General features: G+C 33.9%; 2 protein-coding genes across 3 annotated transcripts in view; both read right to left on the bottom strand.

Moving 5' to 3' along the window:
• LOC132756754 (choline transporter-like protein 1) overlaps positions 1 to 23582 on the bottom strand; it is a 48677-nt gene that overhangs the window by 24620 nt on the left and 475 nt on the right. Inside the window, exon 2 of the mRNA XM_060747891.1 lies at positions 20045 to 20152. Within this exon, the coding sequence (XP_060603874.1) occupies positions 20045 to 20152 (108 nt within the window). The remainder of the gene's footprint in view (positions 1 to 20044; positions 20153 to 23582) is intronic.
• LOC132756757 (glucose dehydrogenase [FAD, quinone]-like) lies at positions 10300 to 13346 on the bottom strand. 2 transcript variants are annotated; one of them, XM_060747893.1, is made up of 2 exons: positions 13202 to 13346; positions 10300 to 12311 (listed from the first exon to the last, which is right to left on the bottom strand). In XM_060747893.1, the coding sequence occupies exon 2, from the start codon at positions 12292 to 12294 to the stop codon at positions 10477 to 10479; it is 1818 nt and encodes a 605-aa protein (XP_060603876.1). In that variant the 5' UTR covers positions 12295 to 12311; positions 13202 to 13346; the 3' UTR covers positions 10300 to 10476. The 2 variants fall into 2 exon arrangements, with proteins under 2 accessions (XP_060603876.1, XP_060603877.1); XM_060747894.1 differs by lacking the exon at positions 13202 to 13346 and adding an exon at positions 12465 to 12522.

Below are 23582 nucleotides of genomic sequence, written 5' to 3' on the forward strand. Positions count from 1 at the left end.
TTGATGACACCTGTGAACAATTTGATCATAGGTGGTATTAAGGAATGTGAGCACGAGAACAAACGATCAAACTGTTACCAAAGTAAAGGAATACTTCAAGGACGATTTAAAAATACCGGAGGATGAAGCAGAATCTATAGAAATCGAAAGAGCTTATCGTTCTGGATTCGGAAAGGGAGTAAACCCAAAAATATTGTGGTAACTTCAAAGACTTTAAAACCAAACAGTTTGTAAAATCGTTTAAGGAAAATGTTGACTCAAAAGCCACCGGATTATACATGCATGATCAATACCCTTCAGATGTTGTTGCACAGAGAAAGAGATTAATCCCAATTATGAAAAAGGCAAGAGATGATAAAAAGGAAGCATATATTAAGTATAATAAACTCATAATTGATGGAAAAATATATACGGATGGAAAATATGGTAGTGTTGCGTAGCATATTGAGGGAGTGATTTATCATTTGCTGTGTGGAACTGCAATGGATTAACTAAGTATAAAATGGACGATAAAGAGTTCTGTAACCTGATTGAAAGTTACGATGTCATTTTCTTGCTAGAGACGTGGACTAACCAGGATAGTATAGTAGATTTCGATGGTTACAAATCTCACAATTTTTATCGCAAATTCCAGCATAAAAAGGCACGTAGATGTAGTGGTGGTATAGTGTTGTACTGTCGAGAATCAATTGCAAAAGGCATAACAGTAGTTCGTAATCACTTTGACACAATCATTTGGATTAAACTTGACAAAGACTTTTTTAGGATAGAAAGTGATATTTTTATTTGTGCAACATACATATGGGGACAAGATTCACCGGCGTATAATTTTGTCAGTAGCAATCTATTTGAAATTATTGAAAGCGATATACATTATTATCAGACTTTAGGAACTGTACTGATTGCGGGAGATATGAATAGTAGAGTTGGTAGAAAAGCAGACTATATTTTATACGATAGAATAAATTCAGTCATGGATAGACAGGATTATGTTTCCGGACATTCCAATCGCAACGGTCGACAATGGACACTCATCATAACTCTAACGGTATCCAGCTTCTAGACATGTGCAAAGCCACTGATTTTACGGATTTGTAACGGGCGTTTTCAAAAACACAGAATCGTATACATTCTGCGGATACAATGGGAGCTCCGTTATAGACTATTTATTATGTAAGCAAGATGATTACAGATTAATCCAGACATTTCACATATCTGATTTCAACATGTTCTCAGATCATGCAATCATTTGCTTCAGTATTGCCATAAACAGTTATGATACATCATGTGTTGAACAAAGTACATCAAACTTAATTAGATGGGACCCAGATAAGCGTGAAGCCTATAGACGAGGTCTAATATCTAAATTGCCCCAGTTTAATAGTGTTTTGGGCACATTAGAAACTGTAAACCAGTCTACAATAGATAATGCTGTGGGGGAAATTGTTAATCTAATAAACTGTGTGGCGAAGCCAATATTCTCAAAGGAAATAAAAAACTGTCCTTCAAAACCGAAGCAATTTGCAAGTAAAGCGTTATAAAACCCGCGGAATGGTTTGATATAACGCGCAGAGAAATCAAAACGGGATTATATTGAAGCATTACGTTGTTTTAATGAATTTAAAAACTGATGAAAACAGGATTAATCTTATGTGTAAAAACGTTTGTATAAAAAGATTGTGAAATCAAAACGTAATAAAATATAAACATGTCAAAATGAAAGAAATCGAGGATTTAAAAAGGAAAAAAACCAAAGGACTTTTGGAAATACTTTTCAAAGAAAAAAGATATGAAAGGGGGTAGTATATCTGTTGAACAATTTCATGAGTACTTCAAGAATCTTTCACAAGAAATAAATATTACTTTTGATGAAAACAGCGAGCAATTTTGTAGTGAAAACCTGACTGCGGACAACTCTATATTTGAGGAGCTGGATGTTGTTATTACAAGCTCTGAAGTATATCGAGCGATCAAAGGTCTTAAGCGTGGAAAGGCGGCATCGAGTGATGAAATTATAAATGAATATTTAATTGAAGGGAGTGATATTCTCACGTCACACTTGGTTGACTTATTTAACAAGATATTCTCCAGTGGCTATTTTCCTTCTGCCTGGATGGATGGAATAATAATACCGCTTTTCAAGAAAGGCGACGAAAATGACTATAAGGGAATTACATTAATCAGTGTTCTAGCAAAATTGTTTACTTCTATTCTAAATGCTAGATTATCTCAGTGGTGTTTTACGCATGATGTTATTTCAGACTCACAATTTGGATTTTAAAAGGGGTTTTCCACTACAGATGCGATTTTCTGTTTAAATAGTATAATAGAAAGTAGTTTTAATCATGGGAAAAGACTTTATGCTACATTTATAGATATGAAAAAGTGTTTTGACAGTGTTTACAGAAATGCTTTATGGTTTAAAATGTATAAAGTTGGAATAAATGGTAAAATGCTACGGATTATAAGATCAATGTATGAATACGTGAGATGCCGTGTCAGGCACTGTAACCAATATTCGGATTTCATGGACTTAATCGTTGGTCTAAAACAAGGAGAAATCTGTTCACCTCTTTTCTGGTCTATGTTTATTGAAGACCTAGAATTATTCCTAGGATCTAGACCAGGAAGTGGTCTTAATTATGGCGATATAACACTAATCCTTTTCCTATATGCAGACGATATGGTGCTATTATCGGATAACATCGAGGATCTTCAACTGAGTTTAAATGACTTAAACACATATTGTAATCGATGGGGTTTGAAAGTAAACACGGAAAAATCCAAAGTGATGGTATTTCGAAAGAGTGGAAGATTACATGATGATGAGAAATGGACATACGATGGAAGTACATTAGAAACAGTCGATAACTTTAACTATCTAGGTGTCGTATTTGGTTCAAATGGTGGATTCAATCTTAATTCCCAAATGTTAGTGGGTAAAGCGCTTAAAGCAATGAATACATTATTAGTTAATACGAAAGAGTTCGAGTTTTCCCCAAAAACTATGTGTAGTTTATCGATTCGTTTGTAACCTCGATTTTAAATTATTCAGCTGAGGTGTGGGTTTTACCAAATGTAAAGAGATGGAGCGTATACACTTGAAGTTCTGCAAACGAGTATTAAATGTTAAGATATCCACAAGCAATGCTGGTGTATATGGTGAATTAGGACGATTCCCGCTGTATATCAATCGCTACATTAAAGTGCTTAAATTTTGGTTTAAAGTGTTAAAAACTAGTAATTGTGTTTTAAAAACTGTGTATTCAATTATGCTGGAAAACGTACAAAAGAATAAAACTAATTGGTTGTCAAATGTAAAATCAATGTTATATACGTTTGGTTATGGGTATGTTTGGGAAAACCCTTTAAATTGTAATGAAGTCACATTTATTATACAATTTAAACAGCGTTTGTTAGACTGTTTCACTCAAGAATGGAAAAGTAGCTTAGAGAACAACAGAGTGTTAACTGTATATACATGTAAGCATATTAAACATGACTTCAAATACGAGAGTTACCTGAGTTCTGTTAAAAACAAATTATTTAGACAACTTATTACAAAATTTAGATTATCCGCTCACAAATTACGCATCGAAACAGGAAGGTATGGACAAAAAGGAATTGAAAGAACTGAAAGACGTTGTGAACTATGTAATTCTTCTGATATTGAAGATGAGTTCCATTTTGTTATTATTTGTCCCAAGTATAAATGGATTAGGAAACGTTATATTGACAATTATTATTATGAACGACCTAGTATGTTTAAATTTCTTAAATTAATGTCAGTCACAAACATAGATGTTTTAAACAAATTAGCATGCTATCTTAATTGTGCTTTTAAAATCAGAGCCAACGAACTGCTATAATTTAATGTTTGTATAACCTCCACTAGTTACATTTGTTAAAAAAAAAAAAAAAAAAAAAAAAAAAAAAAAAACATTAAATACGTTATATTCAGAAATTGCCAGAGTTACTGTGGCGATTTGTACTGTTTCTGTTACAGATATACTACCCCCTTTCATATCTTTTTTCTTTGAAAAGTATTTCCAAAAGTCCTTTGGTTTTTTCCTTTTTAAATCCTCGATTTCTTTCATTTTGACATGTTTATATTTATTACGTTTTGATTTCACAATCTTTTTATACAAACGTTTTTTACACATAAGATTAATCCTGTTTTCATCAGTTTTAAATTCATTAAAACAACGTAATGCTTCAATATAATCCCGTTTTGATTCTCTGCACGTTATATCAAACCATTCCGCGGGTTTTATAACGGCTTTACTTGCAAATTGCTTCGGTTTTGAAGGACAGTTTTTTATTTCCTTTGAGAATATTGGCTTCGCCACACAGTTTATTAGATTAACAATTTCCCCCACAGCATTATCTATTGTAGACTGGTTTACAGTTTCTAATGTGCCCAAAACACTATTAAACTGGGGCAATTTAGATATTAGACCTCATCTATAGGCTTCACGCTTATCTGGGTCCCATCTAATTAATTTTGATGTACTTTGTTCAACACATGATGTATCATAACTGATTATGGCAATACTGAAGCAAATGATTGCATGATCTGAGAACATGTTGAAATCAGATATGTGAAATGTCTGGATTAATCTGTAATCATCTTGCTTACATAATAAATAGTCTATAACGGAGCTCCCATTGTATCCGCAGAATGTATACGATTCTGTGTTTTTGAAACGCCCGTTACAAATCCGTAAATCAGTGGCTTTGCACATGTCTAGAAGCTGGATACCGTTAGAGTTATGATGAGTGTCCATTGTCGACCGTTCGATTGGAATGTCCGGAACATAATCCTGTCTATCCATGACTGAATTTATTCTATCGTATAAAATATAGTCTGCTTTTCTACCAACTCTACTATTCATATCTCCCGCAATCAGTACAGTTCCTAAAGTCTGATAATAATGTATATCGCTTTCAATAATTTCAAATAGATTGCTATTGACAAAATTATACGCCGGTGAATCTTGTCCCCATATGTATGTTGCACAAATAAAAATATCACTTTCTATCCTAAAAAAGTCTTTGTCTAGTTTAATCCAAATGATTGTGTCAAAGTGATTACGAACTACTGTTATGCCTTTTGCAATTGATTCTCGACAGTACAACACTATACCACCACTACATCTACGTGCCTTTTTATGCTGGAATTTGCGATAAAAATTGTGAGATTTGTAACCATCGAAATCTACTATACTATCCTGGTTAGTCCACGTCTCTAGCAAGAAAATGACATCGTAACTTTCAATCAGGTTACAGAACTCTTTATCGTCCATTTTATACTTAGTTAATCCATTGCAGTTCCACACAGCAAATGATAAATCACTCCCCTCAATATGCTACGCAACACTACCATATTTTCCATCCGTATATATTTTTCCATCAATTATGAGTTTATTATACTTAATATATGCTTCCTTTTTATCATCTCTTGCCTTTTTCATAATTGGGATTAATCTCTTTCTCTGTGCAACAACATCTGAAGGGTATTGATCATGCATGTATAATCCGGTGGCTTTTGAGTCAACATTTTCCTTAAACGATTTTACAAACTGTTTGGTTTTAAAGTCTTTGAAGGTTACCACAATATTTTTGGGTTTACTCCCTTTCCGAATCCCAGAACGATAAGCTCTTTCGATTTCTATAGATTCTGCTTCATCCTCCGGTATTTTTAAATCGTCCTTGAAGTATTCCTTTACTTTGGTAACAGTTTGATCGTTTGTCTCGTGCTCACATTCCTTAATACCACCTATGATCAAATTGTTCACAGGTGTCATCAAATCTGACCTGGGTGACTGCATTTAATTCACCTACACTACCTAAGACAATTAGTAGGCATTGACACTGGTACTTTTTTAACCTTTATATGTATGATTGTTCAGCAAATTTTTTTTAACCTTAACATGTATTGTAATCATACATGTAATCATTGTGATTACTGATTAATTGGTCATGTAATTTATTAAATTATGATTAAATTACAGGAAAAAAATATGATTACTGATTACTGTGATTACTCAAAAAATTGTAATTGATTAAATTAAATTAAATTACCGATTATGATTACCCCATGTCTGATTTTCTGTACTCATAAGAATATATTTTGCAAGAGCATAGTTTAAAATTCTACGACCGGTTTCTCTAAAAAGGCATGTTCCATGATGGCCTCAGACCACAATTATTTCCTTTATATGTTCTATATAAACATAGTCCATGTGGCAATTTTATTAACACTCCAAGCATATCAAAGTCACCTGTGCTTATAGTATCATCCAACCTAAATTATTCCAGCTATAGCAAACTAGGGGTCATGCGGCATTTGTGCACAGCAATTCAGCTCAATATACATCAGTTTGACAGTTTTCTGTAATCAGTCGAAACCATGTGAATTATGTTAGGTAGGAAAACAGTCAAAAGTATTTAACCTAATTATGTGTTTCTAACTCCTACGTTGGAGATACAAAAGACTAATTATAAGTTTAAAAGTCCTACGTAGGACTTTAAAACTCCTACGTAGGACTTTAAAACTCCTACGTAGGACTTTTTACTCCTATGTAGGACATTTAAAAAAAGCCATTTAGGAGTTTTAAACTCCAAAAAAGTCATTGAAACCTCTACCTAGAAGAAAAAAAAGTCTAATTATGAGTTTAAAACTACTACGTAGGACTTCATAACTCCTACGTAGGAGATTTAAAAGTCTAATTAGGAGATTAAAACTCCTACGTAGGACTTTTTTAACTCTAACGTAGGACTTTTTAACTCCTACGAAGGACTTTTTTTGTGCGTAGGAGTTAAAAAGTCCTAGGGTATGGGTTTAAAAGTCCTACGTAGGACTTTCTGATAGAAACTTTATTTTTTATAGAACATTATGAAATGATACCAGGAAGCTTCCGTAGAAAGTTGCTGCACAAGCCAAATAATCTGTTTTGCTATGAAATCATACCAGAGTACTTTTGAATATTTTTCACACTACAACTTTTTATAAAAAGGCTGCCGCAAAAAAAAAAAAAAAAAAAAAAAAAAAAAAAAAAAATAGAAACCAAATTTACAACTCTTGAAAACTTTAATACATCCAATGTTAGAAACGGGTTGTAAGGAGTAATTTTGATATTCAAGATTAAAGGGAATTTTTCAATGGAAATAATTCATTCAGCGGATGTATTTGATTATATTAGAATAAATTTCATTCCATTAATTATCTTTGTTTATGTTAATTTATTTATTTTATTTCTTTCTTTTTCTTTTTGTAATTATTTTTATTTTTTTTCTTAATGTTAGTTACACCTGCCCTATTGGAGCCTCTCTGATAAAAAAACTACACTGATATATACAAGGTGCGAAAAAAACTCAACTATATAGAAGTTGAGTTTTTTCCCTTTTTGAATCAGTGAAAAAAACCTTGGTGCTATATATCAATACAGTTGAATACGGTCACTATGGCTTTCTTATCTACGTAGAATTGCACAAATAAGTAATGAAATGTGAGATACAGAACAGAACAGAACATACCTCAAAATTGTTTACAATTACATGAGTATACAATGCAATAATAACTATAATAGTTTCATTGCACATGACATGGTACAAACAAGATATGGTATAAATGTTAATTATTGTTGTTTATTTTTTGGTCAACCGTTCGCAATTGTGGTTTTATTATCTTATATATACGTGTATCATGTTGATCATATATTTCAAGACAATGATAAATTTAGAAAATATGAAAAGATTATTTAATCTAAAAACAGTTTATAAATACAAAAGCAAAAACGGTAGAAGTTCTTCGCCTTGCCTTTATGCCTAAAAAATTCAATGTTGTATCACGTCTACTAAACGAACGCCTTTAGCATTATCGGTGGTGCTCTTTTATTATTATTATTATTATTATTATTATTATTATTATTATTATTATTATTAGAAAAAAAATAAAAATAATTACAAAAAGAAAGAAATAAAATAAATAAATTAACATAAACAAAGATAATTAATGGAATGAAATTTATTCTAATATAATCAAATACATCCGCTGAATGAATTATTTCCATTGAAAAATTCCCTTTAATCTTGAATATCAAAATTACTCCTTACAACCCGTTTCTAACATTGGATGTATTAAAGTTTTCAAGAGTTGTAAATTTGGTTTTCTATTTTTTTTTTTTTTTTTTTTTTTTTTTTGCGGCAGCCTTTTTATAAAAAGTTGTAGTGTGAAAAATATTCAAAAGTACTCTGGTATGATTTCATAGCAAAACAGATTATTTGGCTTGTGCAGCAACTTTCTACGGAAGCTTCCTGGTATCATTTCATAATGTTCTATAAAAAATAAAGTTTCTATCAGAAAGTCCTACGTAGGACTTTTAAACCCATACCCTAGGACTTTTTAACTCCTACGCACAAAAAAGTCCTTCGTTGGAGTTAAAAAGTCCTACGTTAGATTTAAAAAAGTCCTACGTAGGAGTTTTAATCTCCTAATTAGACTTTTAAATCTCCTACGTAGGAGTTATGAAGTCCTACGTAGCAGTTTTAAACTCATAATTATGCTTTTTTCTTCTAGGTAGAGGTTTAAATGACTTTTGAGTTTAAAACTCCTAAATAGGCTTTTTTTTAAATCTCCTACAAAGGAGTAAAAAGTCCTACGTAGGAGTTTAAAAGTCCTACGTAGGACTTTTAAACTCATAATTAGTTTTTTGTATCTCCAACGTAGGAGTTATAAACACATAATTAGGTTAAATATTTTCATAGAACATTATGAAATGGCACCAGGATCTATTTTCTATCACATAAAGATTAGTAATAAGCCATAAATGTTCGCAAAAACGGGAAAACATGACATGGTTCGCTGGTCAAGGCAGTTTTAAGGGGTCATTAGGAAAGTGAATGGTTTCGGACAAAAAAAGTTTCATAACAATTGCTATTACAACTGCATGGATAGAATCAAAGACTTAGGTTTACATTTCAATCAGTAAAATTATAAATTAGGATCAATTAACCACCAATTTCAAATGTCAATTACATCATACGTATATATGGGCGTGTAATGTTCTTATAGTTATATACTCAGCAAATTATCTTACAATTAACAAATTGCTTAACAAATGAACAATGCGAATCTTTTTGCAGAGAAAACCTGTTTCAAGAAATATTTTATTCTTTTTATAATTATATAGATTATTGTATATTATATATTAGATTATTATAATATATATTATAATTTCTATATAAAATAATTAATTTTATTCCTATGAGTTAGTGAAGTCATAATGGGACGCCATTCATTTGCAGACTAGAATCCTGTAAATGAGTTTATAAAAAAGTAGTTTTGGCGAAGTTATTTCACAATCTGCAAAAGAAGGCACAATAAAAACCCACTTTGTGCAATAAAAGAGAAAACAAGAAACAATTAAAATCCCCGAATTATACTCGCAAGATAGGGTTTAGTAAACTCACAATAACGGTATTGATAAGAACTATATATTTGCAAAAGGGGTTCTTAATTTCCATTTATTTGTAGTATTTAATAATATTTTACAAATATCTTGCCAGATAATGGAAAAACATTAAAGATCATAGACAATATGGTGCGGACATCGACGTGTCTAGAAATAAAATAAACATTTGAGCCGCGTCACGACAAAACCAACATAATGGATTTGCGACCAGCATGGATCCAGACCAGCCTGCGCATCCGCTGTTCGCTTTCTAACTCTATAAAATGTAAAGAAACTGATAGCGAACAGTATGGATCCTGATCAGACTGGGCGGATGCGCAGGCTGGTCTGGATCCATGCTGATCGCAAACCCATTATGTTGGTTTTGTCGTGACCGGCTCATTTTTTAAGTTCCAGCATTTTAATGTCAGTTATTGAACGACGGAAATGTTTTGTTTTTTTGTTGGGTTTTACGTCGCACCAACTCAATGAAGGTTATATGGCAACTTTACAGCTTTACTGGTGGAGTGATACTCTGTGCATTATTTTAGGCACAAGCGGGGACCTATATAGAACTACCTAAGTTCTGTAAAACTGATAGCTTCCTCGCATAAAAAAAATCAAAGACCCTTGAAGGATTAGAACCTACAAAATCTGGAAATGAATGTTTTAATCGGGAAAGATAACGTATTTATTTATAAGATTCAATCAACACCGCAGCAGACTCAATGCTTCCTTTTATTCTCATGAGTATCTAGGTAGTCCCATTTAGTTTCATCGGTCAGATCTCAAGATCAAGTGGCAGTTGAAATATTTGTTGTATCATCATTTGTAAGAAATGAAATAAGAAGACTAAGTATTTAATATTCCACAAAATAGCTCGTAAATCACTATTATTAATATAATCTTTTAAATTTAACACTTATATATACAAATAAAGTGTAAAATAAATTATTTTTATCAAAAGCACATATGAAATGTACAAATTACTTAATTTGTAATGTACATATGATCTAACATATCAAATATTATTTGGTAAATTTTGTCTAATACTTTTAACAGAATCTATTCCACGAATCATATCAGCAGCTTTTTCAGCAACCATTATCACTGGGGCATTTGTATTTCCCGATGTCACTGCTGGAAACACGGATGCATCAACAACTCGCAATCCTTTTATACCTTTTACTCGAAGTTTTGAGTCTACAACAGCAGTTTTATCTTCATCAGCGCCCATTTTGCACGTGCAAGAATGATGATATACCGTCAACGCTAGGTGGCGCACGATACATTCCCAGTAATCATCGGAGCGGAACTTGTGTTGTGAACAAAATGACAACTTCATTTGATTCATGTCAACACCAAGTTTTTTCATGGTTTTTGTTTGCATAAACCTTTCCCATAATCTAATACCTCCAATAAAATCTTCAACATCTCTTTTGTCTGTAAGATACTGAGGATCTAAAAGAGGGTAGTCAAACGGATCCGAACTTTTCAGACGTAAAGTTCCACGACTTTTTGGATGGGTAACACTAACAATAAAGTTGAACCCTTCAATGTTTCCATGTTCTGCTAAATACTCCTTGGCAATGCTGTCTTTAATGTTAAAAAAGTTTCCGTCTATAAACTTACTGAATATGATAGCTTGGACATCTGCATACGATTTCCCTCGTTTTGACTGGTCATTATAGAAGAACGCTGAACCATCCGATCCTGCAATAGTTAGAGGACCAGTGCCAAATAAATTGTACCTCAATCGAGTCCAGAAACTGTTCAGAAGGTCATCAGACAAACTGATTGGTTTTGTTATCTTAGAAAACAGAAACACCATCTGGTGGTCGTGCATGTTATTGCCAACTGGAAGATCAACAAGAACAGGGATTTTCATTGATTCTAGATGCTCCTTTGGTCCTACCCCAGATAACATAAGGATCTGTGGTGAGTTTATAGCACCCGCCGACAAAATTACTTCTTTCTTAGCTCTTACGTATGACTTTCTACCATTTCGGACGTAAAATACACCATCAGCTTCTTTATTTTTAATGTTAACTTTTGTAACAAATGTTTCTAGAACAATATCAAGATTTGATCTTTTACCGATTCGTCCAAGGAACGCTAATCCAGTTGCGTCACGAACACCGTTTCTAACAGTAACTTGAATTCTGTTGAAACCCTCTTGGTCAGCACCGTTATAGTCCGTAATATTGAAACCCAGTTCTTGTCCAGCTTTCATGTACTTATCTGATAGTTCTGTTACACGGCCACCAGATACTGCCAATGGGCCACCAGAGTGATGGTACATTGATGATTTCAATTCGTCTATTTGAATGTCCTCTGATTTCAGAAAGTATGGCAAAACGTCTTTGTAACTCCAACCAGTGCAACCGTTTGCAGCCCATTCATCGTATTCGTAACGGCTGCCACGAGTGTATTGCATAGCGTTGAAAACGCTTGACCCTCCAAGAACGCGCCCGCGAGGCCAAAAACCTCTGTTTTCCTTTAACCCTAAACATGAAACTTTTTGAGGCACCGTGTAATATTCCCAGTCATGTTTAGTATTTTCAAGATCAAGCCAATGTATTGGAATGTGGAACTGTGGATTTTCGTCATAAAATCCACCTGCTTCTATCAAAAGAACGCGAGTTTTGTCGTCTTCTGACAATCTTGAAGCCAATACGGAACCAGCCGATCCTCCCCCGACAATAACATAATCGTATTCGTCATCGATTGTATCCGAAAGTATCTCCCTGTGATGTTTGTAAGTGTTGTCTCGTACAAAGCAGTAATAGTAAAGTATTGCAATGCAAAGTACAAGAAGTCCCTGTGTTATAGTCGCCATTTCTAACCAATCTCTCTCTAAAAAAGATCATGAATAGAGAAAAGTGTTAGAAAGTAAAAGCACAAAACATAACAATAAAACCGATTGTTTTAAATATTTTTCAGAAGTAAATATCTTTTCGAATATCACTAATTGTTTACAAAACGCTAAAACTGCTAAAGTTACTTTACCGTAAACACCATTACGAATTCTGTATGCTTATTAGTTATATTCAGTACGTGTTCAAGGGCGCGGAGGAAGGTAGTCTAGTACTGGTGTAACTCTCCAGGAACGATGGTTAGGAAACTACCCGCCTATATGACTGAAATACTGTTGGAAAAAGGCGTAAAATGAAACAAACAAACGTGTTCAAGGTAAGCTTCTCGTGCGTATCAAAAATGAATTTTAATAACCATGTTTACATTAACAAATTGTCTTCTTTGTTACTGTTTTGATATGCAATGCCCGTGATTTTAACAGATCTCTATTTTTTGTAATTACTTAACATAATTCTGTATTCCATTTTTGTTATATTAGCCGTGCAATTCATTTAATTGACTAGAGAGCGTCTGACAACCTTATTTAGTTTCATAAAATACACAAAATATCACATCTTTTACAACACTCGTTTAATGACTTGATAAAAAAAACATAATTTGTGTAAACATGTTTTGTGTGTTTTTGCATACATTAGAAACCGCAATTAAGTAATTTATAAATAGTGAGAGTTTCTATATAAAGTTTTTATCATCGTCATAAATACCAACAAAAACAGGTGAGGTACTCTCTCTTGAAAACTGTATTAATATTTAATGATGATGTTTTATCATTTTGATATATCTGTTAGATCATAACTATCATAACACTTAACATTCATTAGGACAAATATTGATATAGAAAATATTCCATTTGATTAAAGAATCCTTACCTTATGCAAACTCCAAACTGATCAACCGTTTTCCACTAATAAAACTTGGCCTAATATAATATTCGCAAATAGCGCATGTGCAAACATATGATTTAGGTTACTCAACCTTATCATTTTCTACATGAAACAAAATGACTGTCTGGATCAATCTCATTTAATATGGCATAAGATCTCATGAATAACATACGTATTTAAAACAAGAATATTTCAGGATAAATTAAAATGCCACCCTTCTGATAGCTATATATATTGTCTGAATATGTGTCGCTTTAAATGCTAAGAAAATGCATTTTATGAATGGTAATCGTTTAAACAATGCCTGATTTTATTTGACTCCAGCCACCGAATGTATGTCAATGTAAAATTGTAACCTTGATCCAAATTGTGCCCTACATTATGTATAAACAGGGTTAATAACTTATCTTTCAGTGTAAACAACATCTAGGTTTACTAACGGTGAAATGACCTTGCTGAATCAACAATAAAATTTATTTCACGCGGGAATACATATACAAATATAAGCTATCAGCTTATTCGGACATATTAAAACCCTCATACCATTAAACCTTGTAATTCAATAATAAACTGTACATATTCGGCACAAACACTGCACAGACGTGCAGGTCGTCTGTAGTCATTGTCCCTCAAACTACGCACATAAAAATCAAGAACACAATAGTATGATTTGTTGTGTCAGTCTACCTGTATTTCGTTATCTTATATAAATCTACTTAAACTGAAAATTTGTTTTAAAAACATAAATATATGCAACAAATTAAGCCGAGGATAAATAGTTATTCGTCTTAGCGAACTGACTTCTTCTCGTCTGTAAGAAGACACTTTTGAAGAAAAAAAACGAGTAACTGAGTAACTACATGTATCTGACTAATGAAACCATTAATTGTTAATAACAGATAAATAAATAAATAAACACAATTAATAATTAATAAATAATAAATAAATTTATTTGAAAATAAATGTGTATGATATTTCTTGTTGAAAATATAAAACTTTGGAAAATATTTACTTGGCCTTAATTAGAGTAAGATGTCAGCAAATTGTATTTCTACGAAATTTTCGTGCACTTATTCCATTCGGAGAGAATTTGAAGCGGACAGTACGTTTCGGAACTCAACTTTGATTTTCCTTATTCGTTAAATGTAATTCATACTGTATACCCCCAGCAGAGCTATTAATTTTTACGTCTGTAACAAGACATTTTTAAATAACTTACTTTCATGGATTTAGTCCAGCTAAAATATACGGTGTTCTACTTGCGCCAGTTAATGCAAGATTTTCTCTCTCTAAAAGTGTTGTGTCGCACTTTTGTATTTTTATATATAAAAATAAGGAGATTTTTACATTTTCGCATGGAACTCGCGTTTTTCATATAGATATTTTTATTTTCAACAAGGGTGCCATAGTCACAAAATACGCCCGTTTACGAAAGCTTTAGATGGAGATGGGGGCATTATGGATAAGTGTTATCTAGCAAGCAAGTTTTTATTCTTGGCACTGTGTTGTTAAATGAACCTTAAAACAAATCAGTAGGGAAGATATGCACAGGATGTGTGACCTTGACTTTGGTCGCAGGGACCTGAATTTTATGCACGGCACTTAGCCTCACAATGATGAACATTTGTGCCAAATTATATTGAAATCCCTCTATGCATGTAGAAGTTTTGCTCCAGACAAGCGTTTTTCTATGAGCTCTAACTGTGACCTTCACATTTGACCTAGAGACTTGGTTCATGTGCAGGGCACTACGTCTCATGGTGGTGAACAATTCTATAAAGTAACATTAAAATTCCTCCATGCATGTAGAAAATATGCTCCGGACAACATCTGGATATTTAATCATCTCCAGTTACCTTGACCTTGCAAATATTAACCTAAATTAAATGTGTCACACCTGTAGTCATGATAGTTACCATTTGTGCTACAATCCATCAATAAATGATGACTAAATGGTCCCTATACACATCTTCAAATTTTTATCTGAACTTTGACCTCTATGTGTAACCTTGACTTTGGTCGCAGGGATCTGAATTTTGCGTGCGACACTCAGCCTCACAATGGTGAACATTTGTGCCAAGTTATATTGAAATCCTTATGAATGTAGAAGTTTTGCTCCGGACAAGCGTTTTTCAATGAGCTCTAAGTGTGACCTTGACCTTTGACCTGGAGACCTGGATCATGCCTGGAGCAATACATATCATGGTGGTGAACATTTCCATAAAGTATTATAAAAATTCTTCCATACATGTAGGAGATTTGCTCCAGACAAAATCTGGATATTTCACCATCTTTAGTGACCTTGACCTTGCATATATTGACCTAAAGTACATGTGTCACAGCCGTAGTCATGATAATGACCATTTGTGTTACAATCCCTCAATAAATGATGATTAAATCGTCCCTATACACATCTTCATATATTTATCTGAACTTTGACCTCTATGTGTGACCTTGACCTTGGCTGCAGGGACCTGAATTTTGTGCGCGACATTCTGCCTTACAATGGTGAACATTTGTGCCAAGTTATATTGAAATCCCTCTATGCATGTGGAAGTTTTGCTCCGGACAAGCGTTTTTCAATGAGCTCTAAGTGTGACCTTGACCTTTGACCTAGAGACCTAGATCATGTGCGTGACATGGCTTCTCATAATGGTGAACATTTCTATGAAATTTCATTAAAATCCCTCCATGCGTGTAGGAGATATGCTCCGGACAAAATCTGGATATTTCATCATCTTTAGTGACCTTGACCTTGTATATATTGACCTAAATTATATGTATCACAGCCATAGTCTTGATAATGACCATTTGTGTTACAATCCCTCAATAAATGATGACTAAATGGTCCATATACACATCTTCATATTTTTATCTGAACTTTGACCTCTATGTGTGACCTTGACCTTGGCCGCAAGGACCTGAATCTTGCGCGTGACACTCCGCCTCACAATGGTGAACATTTGTGCCAAGTATTTTTCAATGAGCTCTAAGTGTGACCTTGACCTTTGACCTGGTTCATGTGCGCGACATTGCTCCTCATAGTGGTGAACATTTCTATGAAGTTTCACTAAAATCCCTCCATACATGTAGGAGATATGCTCCGCCGCCCGCCCGCGCCCATACGCCCGCCCGCCAGGGGCGTTCCCATAATACGTCCCGTTTTTTCAAACGGGCGTATAAAAAGTATAGTAAAGGGGGGTAATTTTTAGTCGGTCAACCCCATATAACAAGATCATTTTGATGTGTCAGGCATGTCTGTCTCTTAGAAAAAATCACATCTTTATCATGAATACACAATTTCAAGGTAGATTTAAGGGTCATATCTTATAATGTAAGTATTTTGGAAAAGAATACAGAAGTCTCAGCATAATGCTCAGGAATAAGTATATGACGTGTTAATTAACACATTCCTTTCAGCAATTTTTGAGACGCTAATACTTTACCAAAGTGTGACGCCGACGCCTTGGTGTTTACAGAAGCTCTCATTTTTCTTCGAATAGTCGAGCTAAATACAAGAGATTTAGTCAATATCGGATCTTTACAGGCGATATTTAACTGCTTTAAACATGACATCATAGAAATACAGAAAACTGCTTTAAACATGACATCATAGAAATACAGAAAGTTGTAGTGAACTTGAAGTAAATTCAGTTTAGGCAATTAAACATAAACATGACATGCACTGCTCACTGCTTCTAACAACGTTTATAATGAATGAAAGTGAATTCTGTCCGATTGTGATAAGTGCGAAAACATTCTGTGCGACACCTTACACTGCCTAAAGGTCATGTAAATATTTTCTATAGTTTTATATTTTCAACAAGACCATACATTTATTTTCAATTAGATTTATTTATCATTCAGTGTGTTTTTGTTTTAAGTGTTTATATATGTAAGATACGATAACTCGTATTTTCTTCAATAAGCGTGAAGGAGTGAGTTCCCTTGGACGAACTCTGCTTCGGCTCAAACAATTTGTTTTCTTGCAAACTGTTTAACGTCTGTAAGAAGACACTTTTGTAGGAAAACGCGTACTGTATCCATTACTACGAGTATATTTTTTTTTATTTACTAACAAACCTTCGAGGATACATATTGTAAGTGTATGATTGCCTGCCAGCACTTTTGTTTCACAATTAATTTTTACTTTTAAACAATTTGAGTTTGAACATGTGATTTTTATGTCTCCCAAAATATTTTGGAGAAATATTGTTTTTGCCTTCGTCGTCTGTCCGTCCGCATTAAGCTTGTTCGGCTTTCACAGGTCAAACTCCTAGGGAGATTTCAACCTACTTTACAGGATCGGTCACTACCATGTTCCACTTCGCTTCACAACAAAATGGCCACCAGAGCTATGGCTGTCACCACACTACAGACGGTGGGTCCATCGCAGCGGCGGTGGAGTATTCGTCGCAGAAGCGGTGGATAAAAAATGACCGTTTACTGTTGTCGGTAAGTTTAGGACTGATTTTAACTAAACAGCTAGTGAGACGGTAGCCCTCATATGTACTCGTCCAACTTATAACACGCACAACGCAATTCATTGCCGTTTATGCAAACACGTCTGTACAGTTTGACGAGGGGACGCCATTTAGCTTGATTGTGGTTAAAACAGGTACAAATGTGTGCAAAACGACCCCTACTTACACCAGCATCGCATCGTCTGTATGATATACTTACACAAAACAATCATACTTTTGAAATTTTGAAATATGTATTTGCCTTTTTACAAAAAAAAAATAACAAAAAAAATATTACTACGCCGACGGCAGTGGATTCGATTGCAACGCAGTGCGGTGGGCCCGATACAAACTTATAAAAGAGATACTCGTAAAGATTAACAGAACAATCTTTTTGAATGTAAAGAGCAATCTCAGTTTTGAATGTCACTGTGTTATATTAAATAATGAATTTAGAAACACCAATTGATAAAATTTTTATCTTTACAGCGAAAGTATTATTTTAGGAATGGTTTTCTGTCTATTTTTTTTTTGTAAACCCCTCTGCGTTATACAGCTTTAGTAGACCAATAACCGCAATAATATTGTTGTATAAACCGGTCCTCCACAAAAGTTTTATATAAGAGACTCAAAATTTGGCTGCGACACGGAAGTTACATTCTACCAGGTGTTGTGTAATATGATATACTCTCTCATTCTCTCTTTGATACGAGTTTGATAGAATGCTTTAACATACGCTTTCGTAGTTAGAATAAAACCTATTATAAATATTCAATGGTGTTCTGGTGATAACTGACCATCGGCGATAGTACAACATGGTCATTCAAATAGAAACACTGATTCTACAAAATTTTATATAGATTTTATAGGCAAAGTAGATGATAAGGGGTATTTATATCTGTTAGTGTGAAAGTCATTAGGCCTCTCCACAAATCATATAAGGATCTTTCTTTTTTAATTTCTTTTTTGTTTTTTTTTGTTTTGTTTTGTTTGTTTGTTTGTTTGTTTGTTGGGTTTTACGTCACACAAACACAGTATATAGGCCATATGGCGTTTTTTTTTAGCTTTATTGGTGGAGGAAACTGCATATGCCTCTCCGTGCATTATTTCAGGCACGAGCGGGCATCTGAGTAGAACCACCAATGTCCTGTTAGCTAGCTCACATGAAAGAATATATTTAGCATCTAGCATTGCGTTCGGACGGTTACTAGACCTATATGGATCATAGCACTTGATTAAAAATGTCTTCGCCATTATGTCACTCGTTGTTATTATTGTGCAAGGAACAACTTTGACATTTCCTAGAAATGAATATCAGTTGAGTAGCACTAGTGCCTAATATAGTTATTTATGGATTATGTTTGCATTTTCTTTTCTTTTTTTTTTCTTTTTTCATGTACATGAATATAAAATCATTTGAACCATGTTACTAAAGTGTCTGATTTTTCTGTGCTCATGAGTTGACAAATAAAAAACACGAATTCACCCGTTATAATGCTGCCGACATTCAGATATCGGGCGATATGTGATAACAATAAACCGTGAAAGAAATATCCAGACGATATCTGATAGTTGACACCGATAACTGGAATAAAATTCTGACAAAAATAGTAATCAAGCATAGCCGATGGGATAAAAACGTTGAGGCAAATGGCGAGTGTCACTTCTTGTCGTCAGATTTTGCCAATTTTTAAAGTTGAAAATCTTGTTAAAATGATATTATTTTCTTTGAGACCGTACACTCGGATAATACGAAACGACCTACGGCCTTCGTGGTCAATTCCTACGCATCAAAACTCCAAACCGGTGTTAAAAAGCCGATAAACACCGCTAAGACCGATATTATTTCTTTATTATATTCTTAGAGACCGAAAACTCGGATAATACGAAACGATATTTAGATATAGGAGAAACATTTTAAAGTTGTTACAGTAAAAGAAACATGAGCAGCAATATGCGGGCCCGGTCCCGAGTTCCTATGATAAGAACAATTTTAATGGTGTTCACATCTACATTATTTTTTGTGGGGAGGAAGTTTGTGCAGCTTTGATAAACATCCATCTTCCGTAGTAGATTCCTGTAAATCTTAGAAACCACCCAGACAAATTCAGTAATTACAGCTGCAGCAAAAGAGTTATACATGTAAACAATACTTATTTGTATAAATAAAGTAATTCTGGACACATTTATGACAGCATTATTATTTTCATTCAAGTTGTGATCAAATCACTTCATCGGTTTGGTCATTTATGGTTCACAACACAAACTCTTACAATACTAAGACAATGCACATATTGGCGTAATAACTGTTAATGCTGTACGGCATTCAGGGATACATTAAAAAATGGGCAAAGGATGTACTCACAATTCCGAATATAAAAGCTATGAAGATTATAAGAAAGATGACATCACGACATTCCCTCTGTTCTAGTGGTCCATGAAATTCGCCGTCCTGATCTTCGTCGCTAGGTGCCTGAAGTAAATTGGTAAATACATGTATATGTGAATAGTAATAGAAAGAGCATCGACACGAGGCTATCTGATTTGTACGCGGGGGCGTAGCCCCCGAGTATTAATAAGATTGCCGAGTGTTTTGATGTTCTTTCTCTTTTGTATCATGGTCAAACATAAAAACACGTTCCCTGTTGTCACAATATGAAACCCCGGCAAAAAGGAACCAGTGAACGAACATCTGAACATGATATATCTGTCGCTTCTTCTTTTTCTGCCGTCACAATATGTAAATGAGCAAATTAATGGGCATGCTTTGGAGTAATAACTAATACCTGCACTCCAGTTAACGCACTGTGCATGTATATGGACACATTTTCAACAGAAAGGTCCCCAAACAATGATACAAGTATCTATAATGTCTGCTTAATGTAATAAATTGTAAATAGTAATTTATTATTTAATCCCTTTTTCATATTTTATAAATTTCCATTTAAAATTTTTCAAACGATAATACATGTATTACATTTCTCAAAACGGCAGGAATATCATGAGAAAAATCTTTTGTCTTACGATGTGAACATTAAACATTTTAAAAAGACATTACAGTATGCACCGGAAACATTTTTTTACTTCTTCCGAATAAACAATAATTTTATAACCTTTAAATAATAGTTTAAGAGCATGCTACCTGCTGATCACCCGAAGAAAAGAACTGAATATGAAATAACTTGGAATTAACAAAGTATTATGACTTCCATACAAAATATATAATCGCTGTACATACTAATTGACGATAAACGTGAGGGTCGAAATATGGTTCAAGGACATTTGCCAATGAGTAACTTTTATGAAATTATAAAAGAACATCAAAAGTAAAAAGCTGTCTAGAGATAAAAGTAATTAAAATTAATTAAAAGCTTTTTCTATTAAACGAAACGCGCATTTGTTCCTATATTTGAAGTACTCAGGCGTTTGCGTATTGATTTAGGATATTTACAAAAGTTATTTTAAAAAAAAAGTGCATCCTATTTCAAATAAATTATTTTTGTGTGTGATACATCAAAATCCTGATGAAATAATCGAAGGTGAACAACTTTTTTGTTTTTGAGATTTTCGATTTAAAGAAAAGTTATGTAGAAATCTACAGTGCTTTAAAAAACAATACAATTTTCCCTACAAACAATGACCATTACATTACATGTCAGAAGAAATGATACATTAGATAATTTAGAGCTAGACTTTTACTTTCGCTGTTTTCGCTACTGGAGAAAACTTAATATCCGTAATGTACTGTCAGAAATTTTCAAATTTAGAAATTTTCATTGGACGAAAAAGTAGCTTAAAGACTACGGTAGTGTGATGTATGTCCTACTAAGACGAACAGGTGGTGTGTTGTAGGAGCACATTTCAGTAGTTTCATTGTCCTTTCTTCTGTGCACAGTATTCAAATTTTGTACCTTTACACGCCCGTTTAACTCACAACGAGTGAAAAATGTCCATCGGTTAAAATGTTGTGAGCAACTTCCGTTCCTCGTTGTGAGCACCCATCTAGGACGTGTGACACGATAAACAAGGTGAGTTTTTCATAATTTTTGAAGATTACAGACATTTATGTAAAAATATCGGAATGCAGTTAGCTAGCGATGTGTTTTCCGAGTATGCACATGTAAAGATATTGCATGTTGGTGGACAATTTGATGGAAATACCGTGCGACGCAGTCACTCGGGGTAGCAGGAAAACTGGAGACAAATTCTCTTTGGACCTAATTTAACATTGAAAACGTCGATTCTGGTAACGTTTTGTGCATTAGATACCCTAAAACAGATGCCCACAAGTCTTCAGCGTAAATTATTATCTAAAAGTCTTCATAGAAACGAAGAAATACCCTTTTTTGCTTTAATCCTCGTTGTGAGCACCATAACCTCGTTGTGAGCAAGACAAGGGCAGTGCTTGTCTTGTTTTAATATGTAATTTAAATGGCGAGAATACAATTTTCAATCTAACAAAAGCAATCAAAACGTTTTTGTACAATAGTTTTTCTTTGCAATAGTTCTTCTTTTTCTTTTTTTTGAAAATAATTCTTCACATTCACAAGTCATCAGATTAACAGAAGAACTAATCAGTGGGGGTAAATCAGGTATTTTTTATTTCGTATACTCTAGTGTGGCTCGAGTGAACATTACGGGGAGTTTATGAATATTTCAACAATTTCACAATCTGTGTGATACACACATACATGTGTTTATCCTGAGCTGAAGACTGACCAAGGTACATGTATGTAAAACAAGAATTGTCACGGTAAGTTGACAAGGCCCCGAAGTGGTGCTTTGTTCTTTGATTTATGGACCAGATAGATTTTTTGTTTTTGAACAATTAGATCTTCAATGTGAAGGTCGTTCAAGGTCAAGGTGAAATTAATATAGGTCAGTTGGAAGGTCTTGTTTAAAGAGGCATTGTGTCCAAATATGAATTAATTCCATTTACTAATAAAGAAGTTATGACCAATGTTAAAGTTTTTGGATGTTCTAGGTCATTCAGGGTACAAGGTAAAAAAAAATACAGATCAGTTTGAAGGTCTTGCCTAAATGGGTGTTGTGTCAAAATATGAGTAGAATCCGTGTACTAATAAGGAAGTTATGACCAATTTTTTAAGTTTTTTGACAATTTGACCTTCAAGGTGAAGGCCATTCAGGGGTCAAGGTAAAAAAAATACAGGTCCGTAGGAAGGTCTTGTGCTAAGTGATGTTGTGTTCAAATATATATCAAATCCGTTTACTAATAAGGAAGTTATGGCCAATGTTAAAGTTTTCGGACGGATTGACGGACTGACAGACGGACAGTTAAAAACTAATATGCCTCCCTGTGGGATATGCACAACGTCTTGCAAAGAAATGCTGCTGTGCAAAAACGTTTTAATTGCTTTGGTAGATTGAAAATTATATTTTCACCATCTGAATTACATATTAAAACCATACACGCACTGCGCTTGTCTTGCTCACAACGAGGTTATGGTGCTCACAACGAGGATTAAAGCAAAAAAGGGTATTTCTTCGTTTCTATGAAGACTTTTAGATAATAATTTACGCTGAAGACTTGTGGGCATCTGTTTTAGGTTAGAATGCACAAAACGTCACCAGAATCGACGTTTTCAATGTTAAATTAGGTCCAAAGAGAATTTGTCTCCAGTTTTCCTGCTACCCCGAGTGACTGCGTCGCACGGTATTTCCATCAAATTGTCCACCAACTGGCAATATCTTTACATGTGCATACTCGGAAAACACATCGCTAGCTAACTGCATTCCGATATTTTTACATAAATGTCTGTAGTCTTCAATAATTATGAAAAACTCACCTTGTTTATCGTGTCACACGTCCTAGATGGGTGCTCACAACGAGGAACGGAAGTTGCTCACAACATTTTAACCGATGGACATTTTTCACTCGTTGT

This window comes from Ruditapes philippinarum, unplaced genomic scaffold, assembly GCF_026571515.1.
Source record: "Ruditapes philippinarum isolate M1 unplaced genomic scaffold, ASM2657151v2 ctg3100_1_1_1_1, whole genome shotgun sequence".
Classification (NCBI taxonomy): domain Eukaryota; kingdom Metazoa; phylum Mollusca; class Bivalvia; order Venerida; family Veneridae; genus Ruditapes; species Ruditapes philippinarum.